The sequence below is a fragment of the Carlito syrichta genome, unplaced genomic scaffold, assembly GCF_000164805.1.
Source record: "Carlito syrichta isolate Samal-C Ts95f unplaced genomic scaffold, Tarsius_syrichta-2.0.1 Scaffold315646, whole genome shotgun sequence".
Lineage (NCBI taxonomy): Eukaryota > Metazoa > Chordata > Mammalia > Primates > Tarsiidae > Carlito > Carlito syrichta.
In genome coordinates, this window is record NW_007259742.1 from 1,138,487 (window position 1) to 1,151,504 (window position 13,018).

The following is a 13,018-nucleotide window of genomic DNA, read 5'->3' on the forward strand; positions in this document are numbered from 1 at the left end:
AGAAAGCAACAGGTTTGGATAACCTATTTGAGGGAATAATTGATGAGAATATCCCTGGCCTCGTCAGAGATGTAAACATCCAGATCAAAGGAGACCAAAGAACCCCTGAAGAATCATTGAAAAAGGTGATCCCCAAGGTATATATTCATCAAGTTATGCAACCCCTATCTAAAATCTAATCAGACAGAATAACGGTCTACCAGGATTTTGTATTCTGCAAAACTGCATTTCATAAATGAAGAAGAAATAGTCTTATTCAGACAAGCAAACACTGAGGAAATTTGTTATCTCTAGATTGGCTCCATAAGAAACATTCAAAGGAGTTCTAAATCTTGAAACAAGTAGTCAAAATACACCAGTAAAAAACATAGGAAATCATAAGACTCACAGGGCATATAGAACACCAACATGATAGAGGGGAAAAAAACAACCCGGTGACAACCAATATGATGAATGAAATAATACCTTACATATCATCATTAACCACAAATATGAATTTTCCCAATGCCCCACTTAAAAGATGTAGATTGGCAACATGGATTAAAAAAACACAATTCAAATATCTGCTTTCTTCAAGAGACCCACTTAACACACAAAGACTCTTAAAGATTCAAGGTAAAGGGGTAAGAAAAAAAATATTCCACAAATGGAAGATGAAATCCAAGCAGAAATAACCATTCTCATACCTGTTCTAATAGACTTTAACATCAATGAAAAAAGACAAAGAAGGTTATTATAAATGATGAAAGATTCAATCCAAGAATAAGTTATAACAATGCTAAGTATATTTATGCACCATACCCAAGAGATCCCAGCTTTATAAAACAAGTTCTCCTAGACCTAAGAAAAGGGATAGACAGCAATGCAATAATAGTGGGAAACTTCAGCAATCCACTGATAGCAATAGACAGCGCATCAAGGCAGAAAGTCAATAAAGAAACATTGGAATTAAACTGAACCCTAGAGCAAATGGACCTAACAGACATCTACAGAACATTCCACCTCAAAACTATAGAATATACATTTTTCTCATCAGTGTATCAAACATTCTCCAAGATAGACCATATTATAGGCTACAAATCATGTTTCAATAGACTTTAAAAAATAAAAATTACATCAAACTAGAATTTTTTTTACAGTTGAATGAAACTAGAAATTAACTCCAAGAAGAACTCTCAAACTAAGCAAACACATGGAAATTAAGCAGTCTGCTCCTGAATAGTCTTGGATCAACAATGAGATCAAGATGGAAATTTAAAAATTTCTCAAAATGAATGACAGCACAATTTATTAAAACCACTGGGACACACCCAAAGCTTTGCCCAGAATAAAATTTATAAACTTATAGCCTACATTAAAAAGGCTGAAAGATCATATATTGACACCCTAATGTCACACCTCAAGGAACTAGAAAGACATGAACAAACTAAACCCAAAGATAGCAGAGGAAAAGAAATAATGAAGATCAGAGCAGGACTAAATGACACTGAAACAAAACAAAAAAATAAAAAGGATCAAAGAAACAAAAAGTTGGGTCTTTGAAAAGATAAACAAAATTGATAGACCACTAGCTAGATTAATTAATAAACTAAGAAAGAAGATTCAAATTAGCTCAATCATAAATAAAAATAGAGACATTGCAATTGATACCATAGAAATACAAAAGATCATCCAGAATTATTAATACCTTTATGTAAACAAACTAGACAACTAGGAAATGGATAAATTCTTGAAAACAAACAATCCCCCAATCTTGAATTAGGAAGAAATAGAAACCATGAACAAACCAATAACAAATAGCAAGATTGAAACAGTAATTAAAAAATCTCCCAACAGAAAAAGTCCAGCATGTGATGAATTCACAACTGAATTCTACCAGACTTTCAAAGCATAACTGTTACAAATTTTACTGAAGCTATTTTATAATATTGAAGCAGAGGAAACTCTTCCTAGCTCATTCTATGAAGCCAGTATCATCCTAATACCAAAGCTAGGAAAAGACACAACAACAAAAAAGATGAACTATAGACCAATATCTCTGAGGAACACAGACACAAAAATCCTCAATAGAATATTAGCAAACTAAATTTAACAACACATACAAAAATAATCCACTACAATCAAGTGGTTTTTACCCCAGGAATTCAAGGATGGTTCAACACATGCAAGTCAATAAATGTAATCCACCACATAAACAAAATTAAAAACAAATATCATATGATCATTTCAATAGATGCAGAAGAAGCATTTGATAAAAACACTCAACCAAATAGGCATAGAAGGAACATCCCTCAAGATAATAAAAGTCTACATGACAAACCTACAGATAATGTCATCCTAAATGAAGAAAAGTTGAATGCATCTCCCTCAGAACTGGAACAAGGCACAGATGCTCACTTTTAGCACTCCTATTCAACATAGTCCTGGAAGTTCTAGCCAGAGTTATCAGGTGAGAAAAAGAACTAACGAGTATCCAAATTGGAAAAGAAGAAATCAAACTATTTCTGTATGCTGGTGATATGATCTTATAACTAGAGTATCCTAAGGATTCCGTATAGACTCCTGGACTTGATAAATTTGGTCAATGCTCAGAATATAAAATCAGCACACAGAAATCAGTAGCACTGCTTTACATTAATAACAGCCAAGCTGAGAGTAAAATCAAGAACTCAATTTCATTTACAATAACAGCCTAAAGTTCAAATACCTGGAAATATATCTAACCAAGGAAGTAAAAGATATCTACAAGAAGAACTAGAAACTTTTATGAAAGAAGTTGCGGAGGGCACAAACAAATCAAAAAACATCTATGCTCAATGGACTGGAGGAATCAACATTGTTAAAATGAGCATATAGCCTAAGTAACTTACAGATTCAGTGTTATCCTTATAAGACTAACAATGTCATTTTTCACAGTATTAGGAAAAAAAAAATTCTGAAATGTATATGGAACCAAAAAAGAACCAGAATAACCAAAGCAATCCTAAACAGAAAGAACAAAGCTGGAGGCATCACATTACCTGACTTCAAATCATACTACTAAGTGCAGTAACCAAAATAGCATGGTACTGGTTCAAGAGCAGACACAGAGACCAAGGGAACAGAATAGAGAATCCAGAAATAAACTCAAATGCCTCAACCAACTGATCTTTGACAAAGCAGACAAAAACATACATCTGGGAAAGGACCCTCTATTCAGTGAATAATGCTGTGAAAATTGAACAGCTCCATGTAGAAAAATGAAACTTGATCTCTATTTCTCACCATATGCAAAACTTAACTCAAGATGGATTAAATATTTTAATGTCAGACCTGAAGCTATAAACATCCTAGAGGAAAACCTAGAAAAAGTTTTTCTGGACATGAGCCTAGACAAAGAATTTATGGATATAACTCCAAAAGCAAATGCAGCAGAAACAAAAATAAGTAAGTTGGACTTAATTAAATTAAAAATCTTCTGCACAGCAATAATAATAGTAGTAGTAGTAGAGGTAGTAGTAGTAGTAGTAGTAGTAGTAGTTGTAGTAGTATAAATAGGCAACTTACAGAATGAGAGAAGATATTCACAAATTATACATCTGACAAAGAACTAGTATCCAGAATATACAAAGAACTCAAATCAGCAGGAAATAGCAGACAACTCCATTAAAAAGTGGGCAAACAACATTAATAGACATCTCTCAAAAGAAGAATACAAATGACCAACAAACATATGCAAAAATGTACATCACTCATCATTAGTGAAATACAAATTTCAGCCACAGTTAGATAACACCTTACACCAGTCAGAATGGTCATCTTAAAAATCGGGAAAAAAAGTGATGTTGGTGCAGATGCATTGTAAATAGAATATTTATACACTGTTGGTGGGAATGCAAATTAGTATGGAAATCAGTATGGTGATTCTAAAGAATTAAAAGTAAATCTATCATTCGATCCAGCAATCCCACTACTAGGTATCTACCAAGTGGAACAAAGATAATTACATAAGAAAAACCTGCACTCATGTGTTTGCCGCAGCACCATTCACAATTGCAAAGATGTAGAATCAACTTGAATGTGCATCAACGGATCAGTGGATATGTATTTATATACGACACAGAATAATATATTATAAAAATAATATTTCATAAAAAAATGAAATAAGATCTTTTGCAGTAACTTAGATGGAGTTGGAGATTATTTTCTTAAATGAACTAACACAGGAGCAGAAAATCAAATACCACATGTTCTCACTTGTACACGGGAGCTAAATTAGGAATCTGCAACGCATAGAGAATGGCATAATACACATGGGAGACTCAGTAGGGTGACAGTGGGTGGAATGGAGAGATGACAAAATCAGCTATTAGGTTCAAATTAGGTGAGGCTGGTGGGTGCACTTAAAGTCCAGACTTCCAAAGCATTCATATAACCAAAAACTATTTGTACCCCTAAAGCTATAGAAATGAAGACAAGCATATATACATTTCACAAATATATATATATGAATAATCATGCACTAATATTCTTATTTGCTTCTAATATAAGACTTCGAAATTGCTTATAAGTATACCTCATTATACTGTGCTTCCTTTCTTGTACTTCCCAGGTACTACATTTTTCACAGAATTTTTTTGGCAACTCAGTGTCAAGCAAGTTCTTTTGGAGCCATTTTTCCAACAGCATGTGCTCACTTCGTGTACGTGTCACATTTTTTGGCAATTCTCACATTTCAAACATTTTCATTATTCTTACATACTTTAGGATTGCTATTGTAATTGTTTTGGGGCACCACAAACCATGTCCATATAATACAGCAGACTTCCTTACCAACCTGCCAGACAGACCATGCCCCAGTGTCTCTCTTTCCTTCTCCTTGGGTCTCCCTATTTCCTGAGACACAGAGTATTGAATGTAGGCCAACTAATAACCCTACAATGACCTCTGCGTGTTTGGGTGAAACAAAGTGTCTCTCACTTTAAATCAAAATCTGGAAATGATTAACCTTGGTGAGGAAAGCATGTCAGAAGCCAAGATAGGCTGAAAACTAGGCCTGTTAGCAAGGTTGTGAATGTAAAGGAAAAGTTGCTGAGAAAATGAAAAGTGCTACTCCAACAAACATATGAATGATAAGAAAGAGAGTCAATCGGCTGTTTTGCTGATATGGAGAAAATGTTAGTGATTTGGATGGAAGACCAGACCAGTTACAACATTCCCTTAAGCCGAAGCCTAACCCAGAGCAAGGCCCTCTCTCCAATTCTGCAAAGGCTGACAGAGGTGAGGAAGCTGCAGAAGAAAAGTTTGATGCTCACAGAAGTTGAGGTTTAAAGAAAGAAGCCATCTGTTGATGCTACATAAACATACAAAGTGAAGCAACAAGTTATCCAGAAGTTTTAGCTAAGATCAGTGTTGATAGTGGCTGCACTAAACAGCAGATTTTCAGTAGAGATGAAACAGCCTTCCACTGGAAGAAGATATTATCTAGAACTTCCGTGGCTAGAGAGGAGAAGTCATGCCTGGTTTCAAAGCTTCTAAAGACACGTTGACTTTCTTGTTAGGGGCTAATGCAGCTGATAACTTTAAGTTTAAAGCCAATGTTTGCTAACTATTATGAAAATTCTAAGGTCCTTAAGAATTATGCTAGGCTGGGCACAGTGGTTCAGCCTATAATCCCAGCACTTTGGGAGGCCAAGGCAAGAGGATTGCCTGAGCCTAGGATTTCAAGACCAGCCTGGGCAACTTGGTGAGACCTCATCTCTACAATAAATCACAAAAACTAGCCAGGCATGGTGGTATGTATCTATAGTTCCAGCTACTTGGAAGGCTGAGGCAGAAGGATCACCTAAGCCCAGCAGGTTGAGTCTGCAGTGGCCATAAGCATTCCACTGCACTCCAGTCTGGGCGACAAGAGTGAGACTCCAAGCTAGGAAAAAAAAAAGATTTATGTTAATAGAATAGTTTCCATAAATATTCTATTTATGTATAGAATAACAAAGACTACATGACAACAGCTGTTGGCAGCATTGTTTAACTTAATACTTTAAACCCACTTTTGAGATCTATTGCTCAGAAAAAGATTACTTTCAAATATTACTGCCCATTGACAATGCACCTGGTCACCCAAGAGCTATGATGATGTGCAAAAATATAAATGTTTTTATGTCTGCTAACACTACATTCTTTCTGAAGCTGAAGGATCAGGGAATAATTTCCATGTTTAAGTCTTATTATTTAAGAAATTCCTTTTGTAAGACTAATGCTGCCATAGCCAGTGTTTCTTCTGATCAGTCTGGGCAACCTTCTGGAATGAATTCACTATTCTAGATGCCATTGAGAACACTTGTGATTCATGGGAGGAGATCAAAACATTAATATTGATAAGCGTTTGGAAGAACTTTGATTCTAACACTCATAGATGAGGCATCCAAGACTCATCGGGAGGAAGTAACTGAAGATGTGGTGGAAATAACAAGAGAACTAGAATTAGAAGTGGAGCCTAAAGATGTGACTGAATTGCTACAATTTCATGGTCAGACTTGAACGAATGAAGAGTTTCTGCTTATGGTTGAGCAAAGAAAGTGGTTTCTTGGGATAGAATCTACTCTTGGGGAAGATGCTGTGAACATTGTTGAAATGACAACATGGGATTTAGAATATTACATAAACTTAGTTAATAAAGCAGTGGCAGGGTTTGAGAAGATTGACTCCAATTTTGAAAGAATTTCTATTGTGAGTGAAATGTTATCAAACACTACCAAATGTTACAGAGACATCTTTCATGAAAGATGAACCAATATAGCAAACTTGATTGTGGCCTTACTTTAATAAATTGCCACAGCCATCCCAACCTTTAGCAACCACCACACTGATCAGTCAGTAGCCTTCCACATCAAGGCAAAACTCTGTGCCAGAAAAGGATCATAACCCGCTGGAGGCTCAGATGATAGTTAGTGTTTTTAGCAATAATTTTTTTTTATTTAATTCAGGTATGTACGATTGTTTTCAAAGAGACAGTGCTAATGTATAATGAATAGACTGTAGGATAATATATACATTACTTTTATATGCACTGGGAAACCCAAATATTTGTGGCTCACTTTATTGTGAAATTCACTTCATTGTGATTGCCTGAACTGAACTCACCACATTGCCAAGGTGTGCCTGTATCTTATTTTCGTGTAACCTACCAATTCATTTTTATAAACCTGACAGATAGAGGTATTAAATTGTAATAAGCATATCATTGTCTATATACAATTTAATAATTTGTTATTTATTCTCTTTTTTGATATCTTCTTTCATATAAATTAGGTATCTGATCATAGCATGTTGAGTATATTGAGCTATAGAAATATATATAATATTGAGCAGTAGAGATAATTTAATTATAATTTTATCTGTTATTGATTTGATGTATATTGATCTTAATTTATTATGCTCAATTTTTCCTAATTTCAGACTTACTTGATATAAAAGCAATGTAAAATCTGTGTTTTATAATTTAATATTGGTGTTTTGCTTTCAAATCTGCAACATTGTTATGGGGATATTGAGAGGTGATAAAAAATGTTTACGATATATTCTAAACCATTTGCTTTATTTATTTTGTTCATTTTATTCTTTTTAATAAATTTCCTATGACCATAATATAAGAATATACCTTTTGACAGTAATATATAAATAGAAATAAAATCATCTTGAAATATAATCATCTTTTTTGTTTATAATTTTTCATTTGTATTATATGACTATCATTTTTCTAAGAATTTTTGATATCTTTAATGCTTCTTGATTACTATATGACTATAAAGAAACATCATTCATATTTTACTCAGAACTATTGAATTAATTTTTAAATACCTTTCCTTTTAATCTTCCTATAGTGATGAACAAAGAGAGAATTGAATATAATATAAGTTCAAGATATTATAGTCTCACTAACATAAAATACACTTGAGAGAAATATAAAACCATCAAAATTTCTCTCATAAGAGTAACCAATTGCTTGAGCATTTTCAAAACAATGGGATATAAACATGAACTTTTAGATTTTTCTCTGATCACTAATTTTCTAGCTATGCTATCTTAAATATCCCTTAGTCACTGGGTAGAAGATAGATTAATGCTATCTTAGACAGATATTACAATGTTTCCAGTCCATTTGTATTATTACATGTCTGACTAATCTAAAATGTGAATATATATCCAGTTTAAAACTTTCCTCCTCCATTGCCTGCTAAAATTTGTGACCAGGGGATTGCTATAAGAAAATGTGTTTCTTCTTTCTACTATTTCATATATTCTGTGAACACTGCAACCTAAAATGGACTTGTTTTACCTTTGCATTTTGAAAGACTGGGATCATCTGGCTTGGTAGTATGGCAAAGCAATGTCTCTTACATCACATCTAAGTAAGCCTTGTGGAAGTCTTTACACCCAGGTATCTGCTGGTTCCTTTTAGAATATGGGTAACTGAATATTCTCAATCCTATCTGGGAGCCTGATTGATTGAGGGACAATAGGAAAGCCTATTCAACATATATTTGCATTGGTATTTATTACCTGTTTTCCCTTCTATGAGAAATAGTTTTATCTTGAGAAACCCACCTATATTACCTTTGTCTTTCTCTAGTAACTCTCAAACCACATTTAAAGGGGCAAAAGTCTTTATTCCTTTGATATAATTAGTTTTATTCCAGAGAAAGTAAATTCAATTACATACTGAAACTGAAAATGTTGAGAGACAAATCATACATCATGATAATGCTCCAACTCTCTATTAAACATACATCTCACTTACCAACACAAATTAGCTAATTCTTCAACTATTCCAGAGAATTCCAGAATGTATTCAACTTGAAGTTGACGAGATCAGCAATTCAGCAAAAATGATTGTTTCTTTTATTTATTGTGACTTATCAATGACCAGGTATTTTGACTTAGGATTAAACTCTCAAACATGCCTGCCATCACCCACTCCATCTTGCTTCACACCAAACTTCACTCATCCTATTATTTTAAAAATATTCTGTATTATCTAAATATAATATAAGGGAACACTTGAAACTATTTAAATAGTTTATCTCCTTTATATCTTGAATTTTAGATAATATTTACTTCAAAAGCCATGTCAAAAATAATAACTAATTTTGTGTATTAACTTTTGAAGTTATTGAAAGAATATCCTATAGCCTGATTCAATCATGTTTTCTGTCTGTTTATGCTGATATTATGTATGAGTGTTTACACAATAGCATTAATTTATAGGTTAATATTTTGGTTGAGAAACCTAGCCTCTTGAAAATGTACCTTTAAGCTAAGCTTCCATGAAACTAGATTTTTCTTTTGTGTGCTTTGGAATTGTTATGGAATATATTAATATATGCATAATCATTGTCCATTTATGCAGAGACTTAAAAAATTCTAATCTTGGTTCTGGAATTGACTTTTAAGATAATTTTATGACTTTAGTATTTAAATAAATAAAGTTTTAGACATTAGTAAGAATAAAATAATAAAATATCTGACAAAAGAAAAATACACTATTTGAGCCATAAAGAAGGACAGCAGTATGCACTTCACAGCAACTTGGATGGATTTAGAATTCATCATAATTAGTTATCTATCACAGAAACAAAGAACTGACTACCACATGTTCTCACTTATAAGTGGTTCCTAGTCATTTATCACAACACTACAAAAGAGGGATCAGCAGTGGCAGGACACTGCCAGGGGAAGAAGGGGAGGCATGTAGCATCACTAAGGCACATAATCCTAAACCAGGGGAAGTGAGAACCAGTTGGGGACCAAAACTTCACCTGCACATAGACTACTTATGTGCCCAATCCCGACTTGTGTCCCACATCGTTACAAGAAAAAAATGTACTATCTAAATAAAAAATTTATTTTCTCCCACTTGTTCTTGAAAATTGAATATAGAAGATATTTTACTTTATTTTTTAATAAGTTAGCACTTATAGATTATAAAATAACCTGTAAGTTCCTATGAACATCTGCCAAGTGCATTTTATGCCTCTGTGTCCATATTTTTTATAAAATCTTAAAATAACTGCAGTGAAATTGCTTTGGCAAAACAGATATCACCTCGGCAACTACAGTGCAAGGTTTATATCTTAATTTTTAAAAAAAATTATAAAGTACAGAGATAGGAAATAAAACTAGGGATAAAAAAGAAAGAGGAAGATGTAGGCCAGGGGATACAAAGTAGAAAATGTGTAGAATGGACAAGTCTGGACATCTAAGGTACAACATGAGTACTGTAGGTAATAAAATTGGACTGTCTCTGGGATTCATGCAATGAGTAGATTTTAGCTTACTGTTGTCACAAAAGCAAAATGGTAACTATGAGAAATGATGTATGTGTGCATTTGCTTCATTGTAGGAGCCTTTCTACTATCTATGTGTATCCCACAGCATCATGTTGTGTACCTTAAACTACACATAATTAAATTTGTTTTAAAACATTTATATAGCTTAATACAACTCTACAGAGCATTTTTGCGTGGATTTCTATGACTAACCCCTACAACTTTCTTTACTTGGTGTGGTACTATCTAAATTAAGGTAGCAAGAGTTATTGCAATCATGAATTTGGCATGACAGATGGAGTATGCCAACGCAATGGAAGTGCATATAATAAAATAAACATCACATTATTATTTATTATAACTTTTTGATATTAATGTAAGTACAATATTTTTTTTTCTAGCCATGTTCCACAACTGTTAAATATCATCAGTTCTTACAAATTCTTCTCTCTTTATCTTTCACAAATTCACGGAATTATTTAAATATCACTTGGAAAATCATTTCTTAGATTAAAACTCTCTGAGTGTCCTATTCAGCACTGTCCTAGAACTTTCTGTTCTAACAGGAGTGTTTTAACACTACACTGTCGAGTATGGTGGCTACTAGCTATATGATGCTTTTATGTACTTGCAATGTGACCGGTGGGATTGATAAATTGTATTTTAAACTTCATTTTATTTTCATAAATTTAAATTGATATAGCCACATATGGCTAGTAATCATCATGTTGGACGTTCAGTTCTAGTCACTCCTCACTCCATCTATCAACTTATTTCGACCGCATTTATTTTACTGCATCATATTATTCCCGAAACTTTCTCAAATGAATCCAACTACTCAGCATTTATATATTTTATTTTTTATTTTTTGTGTGAGAAATTTTGTATCTTCAGTGTGACTTTACTCTAGCTTTAAATAGTCTAATAATAATACCCAGTATGTAATATTTATTGAACACATTCTGTGTTAGGAACTGTTCTGAGCATTTAATAAATGATTTCATTTTCACAAGAAGCCTACATTGTAACACAAGAAGCTTATTTTAATTATTACCATACTATAGGTGTATAAATGGACACAACTACAGGTTAATTAATTGTTGCCTAAGATCAAGTAGGTAGCTAATAAGTGGCAGGGCTAAGATGTAAACCCCAGGCAAACTGACTTCAAATACCTTCATTATTCTGGAGAGTAAGTTTTTATCAGTGCTCCTCTTTATTCAAAATACATCACAGTTGGGGCCTTTCAAAGAGCTTTATATTTGTATGTCATAACATAGGAAACTACCTTGCTTCTGGCAAGAGAAAAGAACAGTTTCTCTTCTCTTTTTTTTTTTTCTTTGTCTTATCACAATTCTCTGAGTAGAAATTATATATTTAAAAAGATGATATAGAATGTTACCTGTCTTTACTAATTGGATATTGGGATCTTATTTTATCAGAAAACTATGGAATAAATTAGTAAATATAAGTGACAAAAGCAAATACTATATGTTTTTTCCTATTACTACAAAAGATTACTCCTTTTTTCCCTCAGTTCACTAACAGAAGGGGTTTTTTAGTAGTCAGGATTGATTATTTTCAAAAGGTTATAATGTTAAGATTTTACTCAGGTCAATCATCTGCAAGTTAAAATTACTTGGAAGCGTACTGTCCATAATTAAGTAATCTTACCTACTAACGTTATAGAATAAGAATACCTTTAGGTGACATGAAATCTGTCATTTTAAGCATGCCCCCAAGCCTTTTACAGACTGCTTATAAAATTTCTCATTCTCTAGAGAAATGTGATCTCTAAGAAATAAATGTCTCTGTCAAGCCACAAGTAATATGAGCACATGATGAAAAAATGGAATTTTTGAGTCTGATAAGGGATATTGCAGTATTATAAAAATTGATTTTATTTCTTGTTATTTAAATTCTCATGGTCATTTTAGGACTTGCCTTCTGGATATAAAGGGTTATGATTTCTTTTAGGGAGGTGGGGGACAGAGACCTTTGGGAACAAGGAAAATATTTTTCATATGAAACTCTGTCATAAAATGCTAATGTTGGTGTTCTTGTCTTTATGTCTATGCATTCTTTAGCTATGAGGATAACAGACCCTTCATCAAGTAAGAATGACCTGAATGGCTGATAAATTCCATTTATCAGTGTGGTCCCATGAACCAGCTGTCAGATCAGTACTGAAAAATCATTAGAGCTTCTGTCATTCACATTGAGGCAGAAGAGCAAACTGTGCAGGAAAATAATCTGGCGTACAACTTACATGCAGAATAAATATGCTGCAGGTGTATTGCCAAATACAATTCTGTTTCACCTCTGCTAATTGGATATCACCTGAATTCAGTGCCACAGTAATAACAATTTTCTGTGGTACAGACTTGTTTCGCTTTTAATAGCTTTCTCCTTTCATTGTGATGTGTTCCTCTGTGCCACATATGTCCGCATTTTTGTTGTTTGTTTGGGCATCATTCATTTAAACTTATTTTGTGATTCAGTGGTATATCTTCAAAATAATCGTATGGGTATGAAACTACCCAGTTGCAATTGATATTCATGAATTACTATATTAAATATCCACCCAAAACACCTCCTTCAAAAATTAAATTTTACATATGCAAATTACCCTTTTTCAAATTTGACTCCTGTCACTTGATTAATGACCTAGTTATTTATGAATATATTTAGGTTTCTGAAATAAAGCT

General features: G+C 33.2%; 1 protein-coding gene across 4 annotated transcripts in view; it reads left to right on the forward strand.

The window, feature by feature from the left end:
• Positions 1–13,018, forward strand: part of LOC103275701 (adhesion G protein-coupled receptor L3) — a 104,764-nt gene that overhangs the window by 42,599 nt on the left and 49,147 nt on the right. For 2 of the 4 annotated variants that reach the window (XM_021706497.1, XM_021706498.1), the window contains exon 5: positions 12,398–12,424. The exons of the other annotated variants lie outside the window; for them this stretch is intronic. In XM_021706497.1, the coding sequence (XP_021562172.1) occupies positions 12,398–12,424 (27 nt within the window). The remainder of the gene's footprint in view (positions 1–12,397; positions 12,425–13,018) is intronic. 4 annotated transcript variants of the gene reach the window in all.